The 19,982-nt window shown below is 35.1% G+C and overlaps 2 protein-coding genes across 5 annotated transcripts in view; both read left to right on the forward strand.

The window, feature by feature from the left end:
* LOC138692153 (zinc finger protein 721-like) overlaps positions 1 to 16,388 on the forward strand; it is a 60,026-nt gene extending 43,638 nt beyond the window's left edge. For 2 of the 4 annotated variants that reach the window (XM_069815182.1, XM_069815184.1), the window contains 3 exons: positions 1,069 to 1,206; positions 3,706 to 3,788; positions 9,626 to 10,607. In XM_069815182.1, coding sequence (XP_069671283.1) covers positions 1,069 to 1,206; positions 3,706 to 3,788; positions 9,626 to 10,598 — 1,194 coding nt within the window. In that variant the 3' untranslated portion in view covers positions 10,599 to 10,607. Of the gene's footprint in view, positions 1 to 1,065; positions 1,207 to 3,705; positions 3,789 to 9,625; positions 10,608 to 14,509 lie in introns of those variants that run through there. The other 2 variants (XM_069815185.1, XM_069815181.1) reach the window with 2 other exon arrangements.
* LOC138692154 (zinc finger protein 493-like) overlaps positions 1 to 19,982 on the forward strand; it is a 190,383-nt gene that overhangs the window by 78,292 nt on the left and 92,109 nt on the right. The gene's annotated exons all lie outside the window — the stretch shown is intronic.

Raw genomic sequence — 19,982 nt, forward strand, 5'->3', positions numbered from 1 at the left:
ATGATTCATTTTGCTGTAGATGTAAGCAGAAATATTATCACTTGTCTTCATATTGCTTGTAGGAATTTAGGTCTCTGGGATATTTCTTTTGTAGAAAATTATGCTGCCATTATAGAAAACATATTTTGTAGCTTTACAGTACATTGTGAGGCTTATTTGGGTGAATTCAAGAAGGTGCTTTATATTGTGCAAAATGATCTGCTACATAGGGATAGGTACAGCATACATCAAAGTATTATTTATTTCACTTATGTTTGTTCTTTCAATGAAGTGGATTCAATTTAAATATAAGTATAGAAACGTAAACTTAAAAATTTCAGTTGACAAATCTTTAAATTATTAGAAATAGAAATGGAGGTTTTGAATTTACTTGAATTGATTGTGGGTGGATTCCATCTAGATACTAAAATCTGGAAAGTCGACGAATTTTCTAACCGTTTTTATTGCCTAAGGTATAAGCATTATTTTTATAGGAAAGGAAAACTCGAGAACTGAATGAGTACAAGAAAAATGATGAAGTTATACTGAAAGTAGATTTAAAATTCAATTGAATGCTTTTTTCTTCTCCTCGTCAATAAGATTCAATGAATCAGAAATATTTCGAAATTCTCCCACAGAGTGAAATGAAAATATCAATATATTTTTCCTTCAGATGTTTTTTTCCATAATAGGCATCAATAAAATTATGTATTAAACTGTCTCTTATATCGTTTGCAATTTCTTATTATTTTATCTTATTTATTTGTTTATTTTTTCAAAGCAGCTTAATTTTTGGGTTTAACACAAAACAGTGTTGAAAATATGGTACAATACATGCACAATAGTATATTATATGTAGGAATGGCCGTAATATGCGCGATTTGCTTTTCATATATTTACAGCCCTTCATAACATGTCTAAATAATATTCCTGCATGAATAATTTGCATTTGGTTATGAATTCTGGCCCCATTCCTCATAATGTCGGGCTGTTGCATGCAGATATATAGACAGCAGCTTGTAACGTTACAAGTCGTCTTCTAATATCCTGTAATAAATTGCTCATTTAAAATGCTTCTTTGTACAGCAGGAACGGAATTTCTTGGATCATCATGTGACTGGTATAAAAGAGGAATTTGTCAACCAGAGCCATGATCTCTTATCAGAGGTAAAATGTGAGAAAGATCCAGTGGCAATATCGTTCCCTGTGGTGAAACGTGAACCTGAGGTGAGTGCAGCACAAGGTATGCACTGTGTTCTTCTTGTGTTTTCATTGTCAGATCCGCTACGTCTTTACAACAGTGTTTGCAATACGTTTTATTTTATGATAGAGACCGAAAAACACTTATCACTATTTAGTGTTACGAGATATGTCATATTGCAGGGAACTAATTCTGGAGTGTTATCTCGGTTTCTTTTAGATATGAAAACGTAATTGCTTGTTGCATAATCTATGGTGTTTGAGGACACTGCTTCTTTTTGTGTACTCTGTGTCGTTGTCTAAAATTCCTAATACATTTTTCCGTTTCCAAGGAAAAGATTTTGCTTTAGTTGTATACATATATTATCTCGTGACTTCATTTGTTCATCCTTTGTTCTTAAGTATTTACGTAGTTGCAATGTATCTCTTGTAATATTATCTTACGCATAGAGAGAAGATATTTTGTAAGTTTACGGTAAATTATATAGTTGATTTGAGTGGATTGCAGAACAGGTTCTAAATTTTGCAAAATGTTCTGATATATACATCCAGATGCAACATGCATGAAACTGCTGTATATTTTATTTACCCTTAATCTCTCAGTGAACTGCTATTAATTTTAGTACATACAGAGAAACGTAAATTTTGAAACTTCATTTTGCCAATTTTAAAATTATTAGAAATAAACATTGTATTTAAATTTTCTTTACTTCTTATGACTAGACTACAACTTAGTTAAAATTCTCGGGAAAGGTATGAAGTTCACAAAATAGTTCAACGAATTTTCTATCCAATTTTTCTCTACGATATAATAATCAATATTGTCGTAGCAAAGGAATCTTTCTGTACTTGGGCTTTTGTATAATTGTATACTTTATGATTTTGTCTGACAGAATTTATCGAGCAAAGCTGGAAGAAAATGTAATAAGCATAAATGTACTATAGAAAGGGAACTCAACCGAATCATTTTATACCTGGTAATGTAAAAATTTGAAGTCATACAATGACATGGTATTAGACATCATCGGAAAAATGGGGATTGTACCAATTTCGTTCAGAAGTGTGGAGTTGCAATTAACATGTCTGACCAAGAGATGAGCAAATCGGTGTCCAGATACAGTTTGGGAGTCGACCTGGTTGGCGAGTTGGTATAGCGCTGGTCTTCTATGCCCAAGGTTGCGGGTTCGATCCCGGGCCAGGTCGATGACATTTATGTGTGCTTAAATGCGACAGGCTCATGTTAGTAGATTTACTGGCATGTAAAAGAACTCCTGCGGGACTAAATTCCGGCACATCCCACGACGCTGATATAACCCCTGCAGTTGCGAGCGTCGTTAAATAAAACATAACATTTTACAGGTTGGGACAAGTTACCTGTTTGCAGTTTTTTCGGGTATTACCCCTTAACCCATTGTGAGAAAATGCTGGTTAACTCTCGGCACTAACCGTAGACACATTTCGCTGGCATTATCACCTTCACTTCACTGAGATGCTGGATAACCATTGCAGTTGTTAAATTGTTGTAAACCACTTACAAAATCCACCAAATTCGAAACTAGAAATTATTGAATAATCGTTCATAGAACATTTCTTCTATTATACGTGTTAAAATAGTTACTCTATAACAGCCATTTTCCACCAGCATGGCTGTGCGTACTCAAGTGATCCATTGGTCTGCGTCAGAATCTAAAATATGGCACAAGTCGACATTAAGTGAACAAAGTGTGGGTGTGCAAGCAACATAGCAGAGAATGACAAATGCGCATCTAGGGTAGGCAGATTAGTGAAATGCCAAACTTAAAATCTATCGTATTCCACTTGTTTTTATAAACAGAAATATTTCCTGGATTAGATATCTTATCAAAACATGTAATAATATTGTATCTTTTCGTATCTTCTAAATATGAAGTTAAGAAAACATTCTTAATACTGCATGTTTGACACTGATATTGAATTGGAATAATTTTCTCTCAATAAATTTTGCATTTCTATCATAAACTTAAAAAAAATAATAATAAAATAAAATAAAAAAGTTGTGTTAGTTTAGTTTGTGAATATTATGTATTTTGTTTCTGTTCTCAACACCTTTTGCACCATGCGCCTTTCCACTATTCAGCATATTATCATTCCTCGGTATGTTGACTCATAAAATTTAAAATATTTTATTTTATATATTAATGCATATACATTTATGTCATTTATTTCCATTTTATACTACTCGTCCCCTTCTAAAACCGTCAAAATTCCCCTCCTGTTTGAAGAAAACAGCTTTAGATTATATGACTGCGCTACAGGATTTTAAATTACACCTTTTTTGTACCACATGTTGTAAAATTTTCAAAAACGCAGATCGACAAGGGAAAGAATTGCCTCACGAAAAATTGCCCCAAGAAATGTCCTATATTTGCTAAAATTTAACTAAGCCTGATATGATTTAAAAGCAGTTGTGTGGAATCTAAATTCAATGCGTTTTTCATAATGTAAATTGTGCTATCTTTTTTTTTTCTATTTGCTCTGTATTTCTAGGAAGAGCAGAGTGACTCGGACGCAGTGAATGAGGAGCCAAGAGTGGAAGTAACGGCAGAGGACAACGAGGTTTTGACGGAAAGGTGAGTGTTGTGTGCGAGCCTTCAAGTAGAGTTCATTGTGTTTGAAGTGTCTGTTAGCTTGACTGTTTAGAAGCAGCTTCAGAAGAACTGTCTGTCTGAATCATCCAGCAATAATCAGTCAACACATTCACACTGCACTTCCCTTGGTATCTGGTTGCCATAATGTACTGTTAAAACCTTTCTTCATGTTCTTCAGTAAAAATGCGTAGATTTTCAGGAAAGTAATATAGATGGATATGCAAGTAGTGCACCTTTACACTCATATTCCAGCCCAGGGTATTGAAGCCCTCCGACTTAAATCTACAGTTTGTTTATAATTGAAGTTTTTATATTTCCCTAGAAAATTATGTACTATGGTACTACTTTCAGTCCATTCGAAGCATTCTTCTCCAAAGTGTTAATCACGGTTGCAAAGTAACTGTGTAACATTAATTTGCCAGTTTTATTTAATTGTTTATTTATATATCTTTTACTCATTGATTGATTGATTATTTATTTATTTATTTATTTACTTATTATTTACGTACTTATTTACTTACTTATTTACTCACTTGCTTATCTAATTACTTATTTACTTATTTCATTTTTATATATTTATTTAATTATTCATTTATTTACTTATTAATTACTTCTTTATTTACTAGCTTATTTACTTACTTATTTTCTTATTTATTCGCTTACTTATTTACTTGTTTCCTGATTTATTTATTTATTTATATATTTATCTATTTATGTACTTATTTACTTGTTAATTACTCTTTTATTTACTTCCATATTTACTTATATATTTATTTAATTTTTTTATTTACATATTTATTGATTTACTTATTTATTTATTTATATATTTAATCATTTATTTATTTACTTACTTACTTATTGACTTATTTACTTATTTATTTATTTATTTACCTTTTTATTTACTTACTCATTTATTATTTATATATTTACTTATTCATTTAATTATACATTGCAAAGTCACTGTGTAAAATTAATTTGCCATTTTTATTTATCCATTTTCTCATTGATGAATCTATTCATTTATTTACTCACTTATTTACTTGGTTATTTATTTATTTTGTTATTTACTTATTTATTTATTTTCTTACTTATTTACTTATTTATTTACTAATTTATTTCCTTACTTCTTTACTTATTTACTTTATTTATTTATTTAATAATTTATTTATTTAATGATTTATTTATCTACTTATTTATTTTATTTACTTTATTTATTTCTTTTCTTATTTACTTACTTACTTATTTACTTATTTATTTATTTACTTACTTAGTTACTTATTTAGTTATTTACTTATATACTTAATTTTTTATTTATTTATTTATTTATTTATTTATTTATTCACTTATTTATTTTGCTGTAGTAATGGTCATCATAACAGCCATAACACCAGATATATACCGTACTACAATAATACATATAACTGTACTTGAACAACGTTGTTTCACCAATTTATGATTTCTTTCTGTTTGGCCACTGTTTCCTCTTCTAGTTGGTAGACATGTTGGTGTTGTTATTATCTGATGCATGGTTCTTAGCTCTAAAGCCATTAACTCTCCTACTCTCCAATATTTCTCACACATAGTGAGTTTAGAGCAGTGCTGTCACGAAATTAGCACAGCAACTTATGATTTTGAAGTTACAGGATAGCCACGTGATTCTCTGTAACAGACTGGATGTAGCTGTGTGACTACTCAGTGTTCAGGCACGGATGATTATGTTATTAGTGACTGAGATACGTCATGCAAAATAGTAATCAACAGTAAATTAAGAGTAATGAATTTATATAACAACTTCTACAAAATAAGCCATCAACAATACTTAAAAATTGGAATATTTCTGAAATGAATTTAATATTTTATGACTGTTTGCTTACAAATTAACAGTACCTCATGTAAAATAATTTAGCAAATTCTTCGAGGCGAAAATATAATTTATTGTACTTGAATTATATTGTGTCACGAAACATTGGAACTGGTACGTGAATACATAGATACCCGACCCTACTAATCTATACTGAACTATAATTTGTTGGTGTAAGTGTGGCTTCTGTAGTTATTACTTCTTTGAACAAATGGCGAAGATAAAAGTCGGTATTGTAAATCGTACTGGACAAATAATACCCGCATTATAGAAATCAATATTTCATCCCCCTCTGTTGATTGCAAAACAACACTAGGTTTAACTTGAAACTGCAGACATTGTCAATTATGATAATAATTTACGCTTGAACTACGTCATCATTTTCCCTGACACTTTATAAGCGCCCCAATAACGGTGAAACCTTTTGAGACCGAGGGATACTGTTTCAAAGTTTGTTTGTTTTTTGCATGTCTTTTCTTCTGAGTTATCCTCTGTGTGAAGAATTCGCTTACATGTTTATAAAATCGAAGGTCAGATGTCTTTGAACGTCAGTGTACGAACTAAACCACAAGGAAAGCTAGTTACTTCCTGAGCTTTTACTTGATTGCTTGTTTGTTGCAATTGCAATGTGTACTCACAATGTTGAAACACGTTTTCTTATATCACAAGAGTCATTTTTGTCACTTGGAGGACCTGCTGCAGACGCTTCATATTTGACGATTATTTTTGGATATAACATTCTCTATATCAGGCAATATTACGTTAGCAGTTGCAGTCCATAAAACTGAACATAAATAAATTATTGTCTGTCAATCGAAGTTTGTTAAGTTTCGTGGCTGAAAAAACTGGTTAAAACTATACATACTGCCGAACATTGATATTGCTTCTGAAATACTTTTTATTTTATTATTTAAAATATGCAGTAGAAATTGAAGTAATTGAGGATATTGTGATGATGCCTTCAATGCTCTTTACTCGTTAGCATGAGGTCGAGAGACGCACTCCATTAAATTTCCATTTTCCTGTGACGTCTAACAAAAGATTGCAGGTAGCAGAGGGATATCAGAGGACGGTAAGGTTTGAACGCCTGCTGTGCTCCAGTCTTTGCTATTTTCCGCCTTTGTCATAGCCTCCGCATACTACTCATGTGTCCTAATCTCGTATATCATTTGAAGCTTCAGGTTAGTCTCCTGCCCAGCATCCTTGGGCGCATGTGGCAGTGTCCACTTTTCCTTCCATTTCCAGCTGATACATTGGCTAATGCAGGGTTCATTCTATGGAGTTTGTATATGCAGTGCGTCCATGCAAACACGCTCTGGCTTTCTCAATGCTACAATCGTAGAACTCTGGATGATGAAGAGGCGAACTGGCACGTCACCAAGTTGATGCAGGAATAGGCGTCTATGATGTTTTGTTTCATTTTCCGATCCGCAGTTTACAGTTTGTTGACGGCTATGTTGCACAACAGACGTACTGACCGCCTCAACAAGTATTGTACTCTGTAGCCATCTTGTCTGTAGTATCCACCCCTGCTTTGGTTTTGTTACAGTCGAGTTTTATCTTTGGCTTGCAATTGTTGTCTCCCTTTGAACAGGGCATACCACGTTGCTGGTGATGATAGCAGAACAATATAGTTTTTTTCTTGTATTATAAAATGTCATTGAAATCACCATGACCCACAAATGTGACGAAAAATCTTCGTTTTCTTTCGCTATTGTGAACGCCTGGGTATGTTATCTTTTTTATCCCGTCCAGTGAGGGCTAAGTTAAAAATTAAAAAATTGATAACATGGATTCAAATGGACGTCCACACACTGGAAGAGATTCTCGTTCGAGGCAAAACTCGCGCGAGTTCCTCGCTCGATTCGGTAGCTCAGCGAATTTTCTTGACACATTTATCAACGATGTTTGACATTTATACTCTTTATGACGATTGAATGTAGAAAAAGACATCACAGGAGGCGATGAATTGTATTGTTTTTATTTGAAAATGAGGAAAGATGGTTGATAATTGCAGTCAGAAACTTATCGAACTTGTATGATATCACCCGTATGCCTATTTATATGATACACGGGATGAAAAATGTAAAAACATGAAACTTCAAGAAGAAATCTGGGAACAAATATCAGATTATCTGAAAGTAAATAGGGTTATATTTTATTTTGATGAGATTTAATAGTATTAATTAAACATTTGAAATAGTGTATCTATATGTCTTAAGAGTTTACGTAATTTTAATGAGACTATAACAAAGAATTCTCTATCATATCATGAATGGCAAAAACAACTGTGGTTCATTGAACCTGAAATAACACCTAAACATATCATCATTCAAATCGAAACCAGTTTCCAGTGTCCAAAACTCGCCCTTATTTTCGTAAGATACAATGTGATGTTCAGATATTTCTGGCTTTAATTTTAGGCCTACTTTTTTCATGAACAAAATATGTTCATGTAAGCCCATTTCCTCATCATCTGAATACTCAGATTGAACAAAGCGTTTCGTACGTAATTTGTAAAGTACGACAATATACTTACAGGTTATATATTTAAGTACGACCATATACGTAAATACATAACCTATAATATTTCCCCCAACGAGTCATTACTATAGTCAGATAAATGCTTTCTGCATGAAGGCAGTGCATAGATGATCATAGCGAGGTGTGATCTGTGGTGGCGAGAACTCGCCAAGTGTGTGGAGGAAGGCTTTTCGCCTCTTTCTCGCTACATATTTCTCGCTAGCGAAAAATCTTCAGGTGTGTTACGGGCCTAGGAAGAGATCTGCTGTTACCCTTCGCTCTGTACCGTAGAGAACCAACATAACATCTTGGACTCTTCACATTCCTTGGTTCTTGTCTGTTCTCTGCAGTCTCATCCGGTTTCCCTCCTGTGTGTACTTGCATCCCATGGGTATGATACGTATTTCCATCTGCTCACGTCCAGACTTTCATACCATTTTTAGTGGGTTATTTTTCGACGCTTTATCAACATCTCACTTATTTAGCGTCTGATTGAGATGAAGGTGATAATCCTAGTGAAACGAGTACGTGGTCCAGGACTCAGAATTTCCCAGTATTTGCTCATGTTCTGCTCATGGAAAACCCCAAGAAAAAACGAAAGCAGATATCATGCCCCAATTGGGATTCGAACCGTGCCCACCCTGTTTCGCTGCCAGCCGCGCAACCGTTTATTTCTGATAAATAACTGGAAATATCAACATCTGCGTAGAGGTGAAAGCTACTCGTTAGACATAATGCATTCAATAGAAGAGTATTCAAGTCTTAAATTTGCTACAGACATTTCAAATATTTCTCTCACTTGAGTCAATTAATGCTTTTATACCTTTGAGTACCTGAATACTTATCATTTAAGGGGAAAAATAATTATTTAGTATGCTTATAATTTTGTACAATTGTAAATTACATTGTTGCAGAGCTCTGTAAGCATTGTTACTAGTTAACTTTCGCAAAACAACAAATGGCAAGTTAGAGATAGTACCAATTCAAATTTTCTCATGATGACGCTTGCAACAATATGGAACCAGTAATGTTCCACTGGAAATTTTCCTGATGTTAAATTGATAAAATTAAAAACTATCAAGATTTTATATATCTCAATAATAAGTGTTAGAAAAAATTATTGGGCATTTGCAGTGCCTAATTTTGAAATAATCGCATAATTTAGCCCTCTCAAAGACAGGAGACTTTGAACAGAGACGTTTATTAAAAAAAAAAATCTGACAAGAGTTGACTAACCCTTATTAAATTTATTGTACGGGTGAAGTCCAAATAGTTGAGATATTTTGATACTTCCTGTGTTACTCATTAATTAATTACAACGTTGTATCTCTAATCGTAATGCCCTTATCATGAAATAGCTTGTTTTTTTAATATTCAATAATTGAATGTACATTTGATGCGACTATTTTGTAGACTGATAGTATATTTACTTCAGGATTGCAGCTATGGATGAGAGTACTGGGTCTTCAGATATGGACAGTCTTTCTCTTGAAGAGAACGAGACTGTGTGCGAGATCCCCAATAATTCAGATTCCACCGTAAAAGCTGTGCGGACTCGTGAAGGTGAGAAGCAATTGGAATTAGAATCGTCTAAAAAACGTTTCTCGACTGCGGAAAAACAGAATGAGCATTTATCCACGGACGTTTGCAAGAAACCTTTCAATTGCGATGTTTGTGGTAAGTGTTTCTCAAGCTCGGGTCACTTAAAGCAGCATTTACGACTTCACACAGGCGATAAACCTTTCACATGTGATGTATGTGGTAAGTACTTCTCGGTGTCCCGTAATTTGAAGCTGCATGCGCGCGTGCACACAGGCGAAAAACCTTTCAAATGTGATATTTGTAGTAAGTGTTTCTCGCACTCCTATACATTGAAAGTGCATTTACGACTACACACAGGCGAGAATCCTTTCAAATGTGATGTTTGTGGTAAGTGTTTCTCGCACTCCTATTCCTTGAAAGTGCATTTACGACTACACACAGGCAAGAAATCTTTCAAATGTGATGTATGTGGTAAGTGTTTCTCGTACCCCGGTAACTTGAAAGTGCATTTTCGACTGCACACATCCGATAAGCCTTTCAAATGTGATGTATGTGGTAAGTGTTTCTCGCACTCAGGTAACTTGAAAGAGCATATAAGAATTCACACAGCCGATAAGCCTTTCAAATGTGATGTTTGTGGTAAGTGTTTCTCGCGCTCCGGTAATTTAAGGGAACATTTACGGGTACACACGGGCGAGAAACCCTTCAAATGTGATGTTTGTGGTAAGTGTTTCTCGCACTCCTGTACCTTCAAAGTGCATGCGCGCAAACATAATTTCAATAAACCTTTCAGATGCGATGTGTGTGGTAAGGGTTACTCGCGCTCCAGTACTTTGAAGGTGCATTTAAGACTACACAGCCGATAAGCCTTTCAAATGTGATATTTGTGGTGTTTCTCGCGCTCCGGTGTTTTGAAAGTGCATTTACGAATACACACAGGCGACAAACCTTTCGTATGTGATGTTTGTGGTAAGTGCTTCTCGCGCTCCGATACCTTGAAAGTGCATGAGCGCTGGCACAGCCTAGAAACGTTTGACATGTGATGTGTGTGGTAAGTGTTTTTCGCAATCAAATATTCCAAAAACTCGTGCACGTCTTCACATGGGAGAGAAGTCTTTCAAATTTGATGTTTCTGGTAAGGTTTTCTCGCGCTACTCTTACTTGAAAATGCAGTTACGATTACACACTGACGATAAACCTTTCAAATGTTAAGTTTGTGGTACGTGTTTCTCACATTGGACTAAACTAAGAAACCATGTTTGCCAGCACACAGGCGAGAAATATATATATATCTCCAGATACAGCATGCATGAAACTGTTTATTTTATTTACTCTTATTCTGTCAGTGAACTGGAGTCAATTTTAGTACAGAAACTTCATTTTGCTAATTTTAAAATTATTAGAAATAAACATTGTATTTGAATTTCCCTTACTTCTTATGACTAGACTACAACTTAGTTAAAATTCTCGGGAAAGGTATGAAGTTCAGAAAATTGTTCAACGAATTTTGTAACCGCTTTTTCCTCTACGATATAATAATCAATATTGTCGCAGAAAAGGAATTTTTCTGTACTGGAGCTTTAGTATAATTGGAGACTTAATGATTTAGCCTGGCAGAAATTATGGAGCAAAGCTGGAAGAAAATGTAATGTGCATAGATGTACTATAGAAAACGAACTCAACCGAATCATTATATACCTGGTAATGTAAAAATTTGAAGTCCTACAATGACTTAGTATTAGACATTATCAGAAAAATGGGGATTGTACCAATTTCGTTCACAAGTGTGAAGTTGCAATTAACATGTCTGACCGTGAGACTAGCAAATCGGTGTCCAGATACAGGTTGGGACAAGTTACCTGTTTGAAGTTTTTTCGGGTATTACCCCTTAACCCATTGAGAGAAAATGCTGGTTAACTCTCGGCACTAACCGTAGACACATTTCGCTGGCATTATCACCTTCACTTCACTGAGACGCTGGATAACCATTGCAGTTGTTAAATTGTTGTAAAACACTTATAAAATACACCAAATTCGTGACTGGAAATTACTGAATTAATCGTTCACAGAAAATTTCTTTTATTATAAGTGGTCAAATATTTACTCCATAACAGCCATTTTCCACCGGCGTGGCAATATGAAGTTGCAATATTTGTTATATATATTTAAGATTTTATGACTATTTGCTTATAAATTAAGAGTACTTCTCGTTAAATTATATAGCATTTTCTTCTAGGCGAAATCGTGAATGAATATGTAATAGGATGCCAAACTTAGTGAGTTTTCCGTAACACATCCTAGAGGCGCTGTTGTAGAAATTGATCTAGCTGCCACCTGTTGGGGGGGAAGGGCCGTTATTACATCTAGCAGCGCACCAAGTGGCGAAAAGAGTAATTACTCCAGCGCACATGGTGACGAAAATATTAAACAGTGCAGAAAGTATTCCCTCCCACCGTCATCAATATTCAAAACTAACCCAATTTAAAATGAAACATTCTTATTTTTATTTCTCACAGCATCTTCTGCTGAAAATTCTTACCTTAGCCAATAGGAAGATAAAAGAGACGATCTATTTTACACTACCCAATGAAAATGTAACCAGACAGAGATAAAAAATAAAGCAAAAGGTTAGATAATTGGGATTGAATTCTTTGGTTATTTAGTATAGAGCGCAATGGAAAAGTCTGCAAGTACTGCTTAGATAGTTCAATTTATTATATTACTATTACTTTACAATACATTCAAGACAATTATTATAACGTCCATAAACATGACTGTTTAACATAAACTGCTTATACACACGCCTATCACTTTATGTTCACTTATTAGCAAGATTTTGTCTGCCATCTCGTCTCGAGCAATATCTCGAACGGATAAATAGAGAATTCTAGGTAATGTACCCAACACGTAGTTCTAATGTTCACCACCTACGACGTTTGGCGCTGATCATCTTATTTCAACCCCCCGACGCCAGATGGTGCTGACCGCAGTTTCGCATCCTATTATATATTTTTTCTTGGCGAAATTATATTGTATTTGTACCTGACATATTGTGTCACGAAACATTGGAAGAATGAACCATATACTGGTATGTGAATACATGCACACAGACGTTCAAAATACCTGACTCAATAATCAATAATGAAAATAAATTTATTGGTGTAAGTGTGGCGTCCATAGTTATTGCTTCTTTGAAGAAATGGCGAAGACATTAGTCTGTGTTGTAAATCGTACTCGACAAATATACCCGTATTATGGAAATCAATATTTCTTCCCCCTCTGCTGATTGTGTAACAACACTAGGTTTAGCGGCAAACCGCTGATATTGTCAATAATAATAATAATTTATGCTTGACTACGTCATCATTTTCCCCAACAAGTTATAAGCGCCCCAATAATCATGCAACCTTTTGATAATTAGCGATACTGTTTAAAAGTTTCTTTCTATTTTTTTATCTTTGCTTCTAACTTATCCCGAGGTTAAAATGTTCGCTTAAATGTCCATAAAATCGTAGGTCAGATGTCTTTGAACGTCAATGTACAAACTGAACAACAAGGAAACCTAGTTACTTCCTAAGCTTTTACTTGATTGCTTGTTTGTTGCAATTGCAATATTGAAACACATTCTCTTATATCACAAGAGTTCATTTTTCTCATTTCATGGACCTGCTGCGGACCCTTCACATTTAACGATTATTTTTGGATGTAACATTCTCTATATGAGGTAATATTATTTAGCAGTTGCAGTCCTTAAAACTGAGAGTAATAAATTATTTCTTTCAAGCGACACCTTAGCCAAAGTTTGTTAAGTTTCGTGCAAGAGAAAAACTTGTTACAGTTATACATACTGCGGAACATTTATATTATCTCTTAATCAAAATTTGTAATTTAATATTTAAAATAGGAAGTAAAAATTGAAGTAATTGAGGATATTGTGATGTCTTCCTTGCTCTTTACTCTTTAGCATGAGGTCGGGCGATGCACTGTATTAAATTTGTACTTCCCCATGACGTCTAGCATAACACTGCAGGTTGGAGAGGCGTATCAGGGGAGGTAATGTTTGAACACGTGGTGTCCTGGAACGGAATTGAAAAACAGCACGTAAAAGAACTGATAACATCGCTGGTTTAGAGGAAAGTGCTGGACATCGCTGTAAATGATTCTGATGTACTTCTTCCTAAAGTCTGCACACTGGTCAAAATGGCGAAGAAATAATTCCAATTTACTTCAAATGTTCGTAGGTAGCACTCTTGTTAATAGTTCTACTCAACATATAAAAATGAATGTATTTGTTACTAGTTTAAAGTTCGCAAAACAATAAATACCAAGTTACAGATAATACTGATCAGGTTTTCTCTAATTTTAAAGTGACAAAACTAAAAACTTTAATGATTTTAGACATCACGAGAATAAAAGATAGAAGAAGTTATAGCACATGTGTAATCTCGAATTTCAAAACAATCTAAAAAAATAGCGTGCTCGAGTTGGAAAAAGAGTAAAGCAAAGTCACGTGACTGTGGACAGAGAGGCTCATTAAAAAAGAAAGCTAACTGAGAGTTGACTAACTTGGTGTAATCCTTATGAAATTTATTGTACAGGTGAAGTCAAATTATTTAGTCAGTTTTGATACTTGCACAATTACTCATAAATTAATTACAAGCATGTATCTCTAATCGTAATGTAATTCCTCATAAAATAGGTTTGTTATGATTAGAATATTCCATAATGGATTGTATATTTGTGACTATTTTATAGACTGATAGTATATTTACTTCAGGATTGCAAATAGGAATGAGAGGACTGGATCAACAGAATTGGCCAGCCTTCCTCTAGAAGAGAACGAGGTTCCTAAGAAGTCGGTTTTCTCGAGAAAACCTGAGCGGACTCGTGAAGATGAGAAGCAGTTGGAATTATAATTGTCTAAAATATGTTCCTCGCATGCAAAAAATCTGAACAGTGATTCATCTATGGACGTAAGCAAGAACCCTTTCAATTGCGAAGTTTGTGCTAAGTCTTTTTCAAACTCGAAAAGTCTGAAAACTCATGAAAGTCTGCACACCGGGGAGAAACGTTTCAAGTGTGACGATTGTGGCAAGTGTTTCTTGCGGTCGGGTGGTTTAAAAAGCGATAAACGCGTGTATACTGGCGAGAAGCTTTTCAATTGTAAATTTTGTGGTAAGTGCTTTTCACAAGAGACTAATTTAAAATCTCATCTAAGTCGCCACACAGGCGACAAACCATTCAAATGTGATGTTTGTGGGAAGTGTTTCACTTGGTCGTCGGGATTTAAAAGCCATGAGCGTGTGCATTATGAGGAGAAACGTTTCAAATGTGATATTTGTGGTAAGTGTTTCTTGAGGTCGGGTCACCTTAAAAGACCTGAAAGTCTGCACACCGGGGAGAAACGTTTCAAGTGTGACGTTTGTGGTAAGAGATTCTCGCGGTCGAGTAGTCTAAAACTCCATGAACGTGTGCACTCTGACGAGAAACCTTTCAAATGTGATCTTTGTGGTAAGTGTTTCTCAAAGTCGAGTGCCCTAAACCTTCATGAACGAGTTCACACTGGTCAGAAACCTTTCAAATGTGATGTTGTGGTAAGTGTTTCTCGCAGTGGTGTGCCTTAAAAGTACATAAACGTGTGCACTCTGGCGAGAAACCTTATAATTGTGATGGTTGTAGTAAACGTTTCTCGCAATCAAGTCTCCTAAAAGCCCATCAACGCCTCCATACCGGGGAGAAACCTTAGTAATGTGATGTTTATGGTAAGTGTTTTTCGCAGTAGCTTTACCTAAAAGCCAATGAACTTTTGCAATCTGGCGCGAAACATTTGAAAAGTGATTTTTGGCGTAAGTGTTACTCGCAGTCAGGTGAACTAACAGCCCTTAAACGCCTGCATACGGAGGTTGCACCTTTCAAATGTGATATTTGTGGTAAATGTTTCAATATCTTGAGTATCCTGAGAGGACATCTGCGTCGGCACATAGTCGAAGAATCTTTCAAATGTGATATTTGTGTTAAAGGTCGGGTAGTCTTGAAAGGCATTAACAGGTATAGGCGAGAAGCCTTTTTAGTCTTTTATTTGTGAAAGAAGTTTCTTCTTTCTTTCTTTTTTTTTTTTTTTTTTTTTTTTTTTTTTTTTTTTTTTTTTGTAAACATTTTAAATATGTTTTCAATTATACTGATGAAAAGGTTTGGTAACGGGATGTTTTGTGGAATGTGTGTTATCTCTGTCTAGTAGAATAAAACTGTTAGGTCTACAAACATGGAAGGAGAACGCCAACGAAAACTGAAGTGCTGTTACAATACATTGTGCAAAGAAAGTGAAAGTTCATTTACTCTTTTCTCATAAATCTATTTTCTCGTCCCATATTTTGCAGGAAGGGCGCATGTTCATCCTTCGTGTCTATCTAGCTCAGAAATTGAGTAGAATCACTTTCAGTATTATGCTGCATGCATCTAACCAGATTACCACTAGAATTGACTTCGTAAGAAATTGTGTGTGTTTATTTTGTATTAGTTTAACCTGTGTTTGAAGAACGCTTTTCAAAACGTGGGAGGACTGATAGGGGAATAAGAATAAAGTTCATGAGATTTGCTGATGATATGGCGTTGTTATCAGAAGAGATAATACTAAGAGATATCAGCGTATAGTTTATTATACACTTCGCGTCGATACTTTGATGTAGCACAACTGATTTCAATCACCTTTAAACCTGTTTGAGCGTGACATTCTCCTTTCTTCCATGGTATGTCACTGACATCGCACCAGATAACAGAAATATAACACGTACAATTAATATATCTATGTACATTATGCTCTGAAATAAAATAAATTGGAGCGATGGAACAATTAATCCGTCATTAACTGTAATATGTAGACACTAGAGTTCCTTTACAATGAGAGTTGAGACGTTGACGCCAACAACAATAAAAATATGTAATGATTTGGTAGTGCTGAAAATGGAAGAAGATAGCTCCTTTAAGAAGTAAAACCATATACCTATATTATATTGTATACAAATATTAAACGAATTTGATACATAATTTAATAATGTATTATGTTATTTAATAATAAAATTTATTATATATAAAATATGACAAATTATTATTACAACTAGTTTGTCACTGAGAAATAAGGAAAAGCTGTTAACTTAAATTTATTTGAAGCAAAGCGTTACTGGATTATAAACTAAGGTAGGCGATGATGTTTGGATCCTGTGTCTCAACTCTATTCTCAATTATTATCTTAGCATGTGCTCGATTACACTAACCTCTAGCGCTTGAAAGTGGAACTAAAAGCCGGCGCACAGAGAAACAAAACAGAGGAAAATTCGTTCAGTGTCCATTCTTCATAATCCCTATTCGCTGGGGATATGCTACTGGAACTAAATGACAGCTCTGAGCAGTAGTATGGGATGAGTATAAATTCAAATAAGACGAGGACCATGGTCTTAGGAAGAAAAATTTATAATGTAAACTTACGAATTCTAAATGAGGCAGTAGAGCATGTGGACAGCTTCTTATACTTGGGGTGTACTGTAAGCAGTAACATGACTAGCTTCCAGGAATTCAAATTGAGTAAAGCAACTGTTAAGGAATCTTTTAATAGAAAAGAAGAGCATCTTTTGTGGAGCTCTGGAAAATGAACTAAGGATGAGACTAGTGAAGTGCTTTGTCTGCAGTTTGGCATTGTATTGGGCAGAAACATGAACATTACGACGAAGCGAATAGAAGCATTTGAAATAAGGATACGGAGAAGAATGGAACGTGTGAATTGGACAGACATAATAAGAAGTGAAGCTGTCTTCGAAAGAGTAGGTGAGATAAGGAGGATACTAGAATGGATGAGATAGATAGGGTTTCCAGACGTCCCGTAAAATAGGGATCGTTCCGTTTATCGTTATTTCGTCGCGTTGTCCCGAGAAAAGTCTCTGGGACAGCTTTCCTTCCCATATTTTTGAGTTCTAAACTGAGAAAAAAAAAGTTACAATGTCTGTTCTATATTACAAATTACAAACATCACACTTCATGGTTGCAATGTAGACGGGCTATTATGAAACAATTATTGTGAGTTATTAATTTCTCAAGGCGAGTGAATGCAACACCAAATGCTTAGATGAAGTCTGGGTGTATCCTTTTAAATGTACTGAAAGAGAACTCTCAAATTTAAAGAAGATAGTGGAGTTCATTATGAGTATCCCTGGAAAAAATGCGTGCGTCGAAAGATTATTGTCTCACATGAGCGCTCTATGGACTGATGAGAGAAATAAATTATCTTTAAGAACAGTAAAATTAATGCTTGTTGTACAAGCTTTCTTCAGTGAGGATTGTGTTGCTTTTCATGACACGAGTCTTCAAAATAAACAATTGCTAAGTGAAATTCATTCTTCAGAGAAATATTGCAAGGCCAATCCGGATTGATTTATAAGAATATTGTGGCTTGAGTAGAGTATTTTGTAGCTATTTCTGTGATAACTTAGTAAAAGAAATTTGAAGGCAACTTATATAAAGGAGCTTAAACAAAATGCAGATTTGTTCCTAAACAATTTTGTTTACTATTTCTCTACTTATCCTTAGGTAAGAAAGTGTTTGGATAGTAAACTTCACTCTGAATGATTGGCATATTTGACGGGTGCGCATACTAAACTTACTCAGTGATAACAGATAAGTGTCCCGTATTTTTTTTTTTTGCAAAATGTCTGGGAACACTAGAAGAAGGGGAAAAGAAAATGGTTGGGGTCAATCACTGAGAAGAAACTGGGTACTGAGGGAATTACTGGAAGGAATGGTGAATGGAGTAGAGATCGGGGCCGAAGAATATATCAGGTGATAGACGACATTAAGATGTACGGATCATATGAAGAGAGAAGAAGGTGGGCAGTATATAGGAAAGATTGGAGAAACCTGGGTTTGCAGTGAAATACCAGCCCTTGTTTTGAATACTAAATTAATTAATGACCATTTACTTACGTTATCAGGCTTGAATTTATGAAAGAAAACCATTGTTCAATTATGCACATTGTCGTTTCCGTTAATGGTTTATTGTGTATCATAGAACTCATTTGTAGTAATGCGGTGTACTTGTCAAAATGTTAATAAAGTAACCATAAGTTTATATATTTTTTATCTTATTTCGTATTTGTATTCCTTCATAACCATTTAGGCTTTGTGCTATAAGACTACGAAATACACTGCTCAAAACAGTTAGAGGAACACTTGTAATGAGTTGAATAAGTTATTGTTTTTCGAAGCTGTGATCCTGAAAATTGGACAATATGTAAATTGGAACATTAATTTAATCTAGGGATACAAATTTTAAAAATCCATAGCCTAAATACAGAGTAATTACATTAAATAACAAATATGGAGAAAAATTTGATTGCGGAAGGCACCATCAACTTCTGATTGGTAAGCTTTCTGACGTTGTTATAGGGACAAATGCTGGTTACCCCCTTATTCATTAAAGTCTCTGAGGCATTTAAATGAGTTTGAAGTATATCATGCTCTACTTCTTTTACGACAAGGTCAGTCACTGAGACAAGTGGTTAGAGGGCTTGAGGTTTCTCCTCCGTGGTGTCCAGGTTACGCAACAGGCACTGAGAGACAGGTCAGAATTGTAGAAGACCTGGCCAGGACCGTAAATATAAAACAAGCCCCCAGGACGACAGACACATTGTCCTATCAGCTCTTCGAAAGAGTACAAAAACTGCAAGAGACCTGCACAATGACCTCTATATAGCTTCCGGAATCCAGGTTTCATACCAAACGGTAAGGAACAGATTAAGGAAAAAGAATATTCGTCCAAAAAGGCCTGTTAAAAACAGCGTTTGACAAATGAGCATCACGCAGCAAGATTTACGTGATTTGCTGAAAGCCGTGCGGATTGGCAGTGTGTGCTCTTCTCGGACGAATCCAGGTATCGTGTGGAAGTTCCATAATGGTATAGGCCGGAAATATGTACAACAATCGTATTGACCTCGTAATTGTTCCCCAGAGACTAAATGCTGTCCGGTACATCGAGGACGTTCTGGAAGAGTATCTAGTACTGCTGCCATTGGAGTAGCCCTGGATTTCTGTTTGTTCAGGATAATGCCAGGGCACATTCTGCGGCTGTCACCAGGGATTTCCTAAAGGAGAATGAAATTGAGGTAATGGAGTGGCCAGCGATCAGCCCGGATCTCAACTCTATTGAACACTTGTGAAAACTACTGGGTACGAAAGTCAGGAACCGAAATCAAGTTCCACAAACC

The sequence above is a fragment of the Periplaneta americana genome, chromosome 16 (assembly GCF_040183065.1).
Source record: "Periplaneta americana isolate PAMFEO1 chromosome 16, P.americana_PAMFEO1_priV1, whole genome shotgun sequence".
Taxonomy (NCBI): Eukaryota; Metazoa; Arthropoda; class Insecta; order Blattodea; family Blattidae; genus Periplaneta; species Periplaneta americana.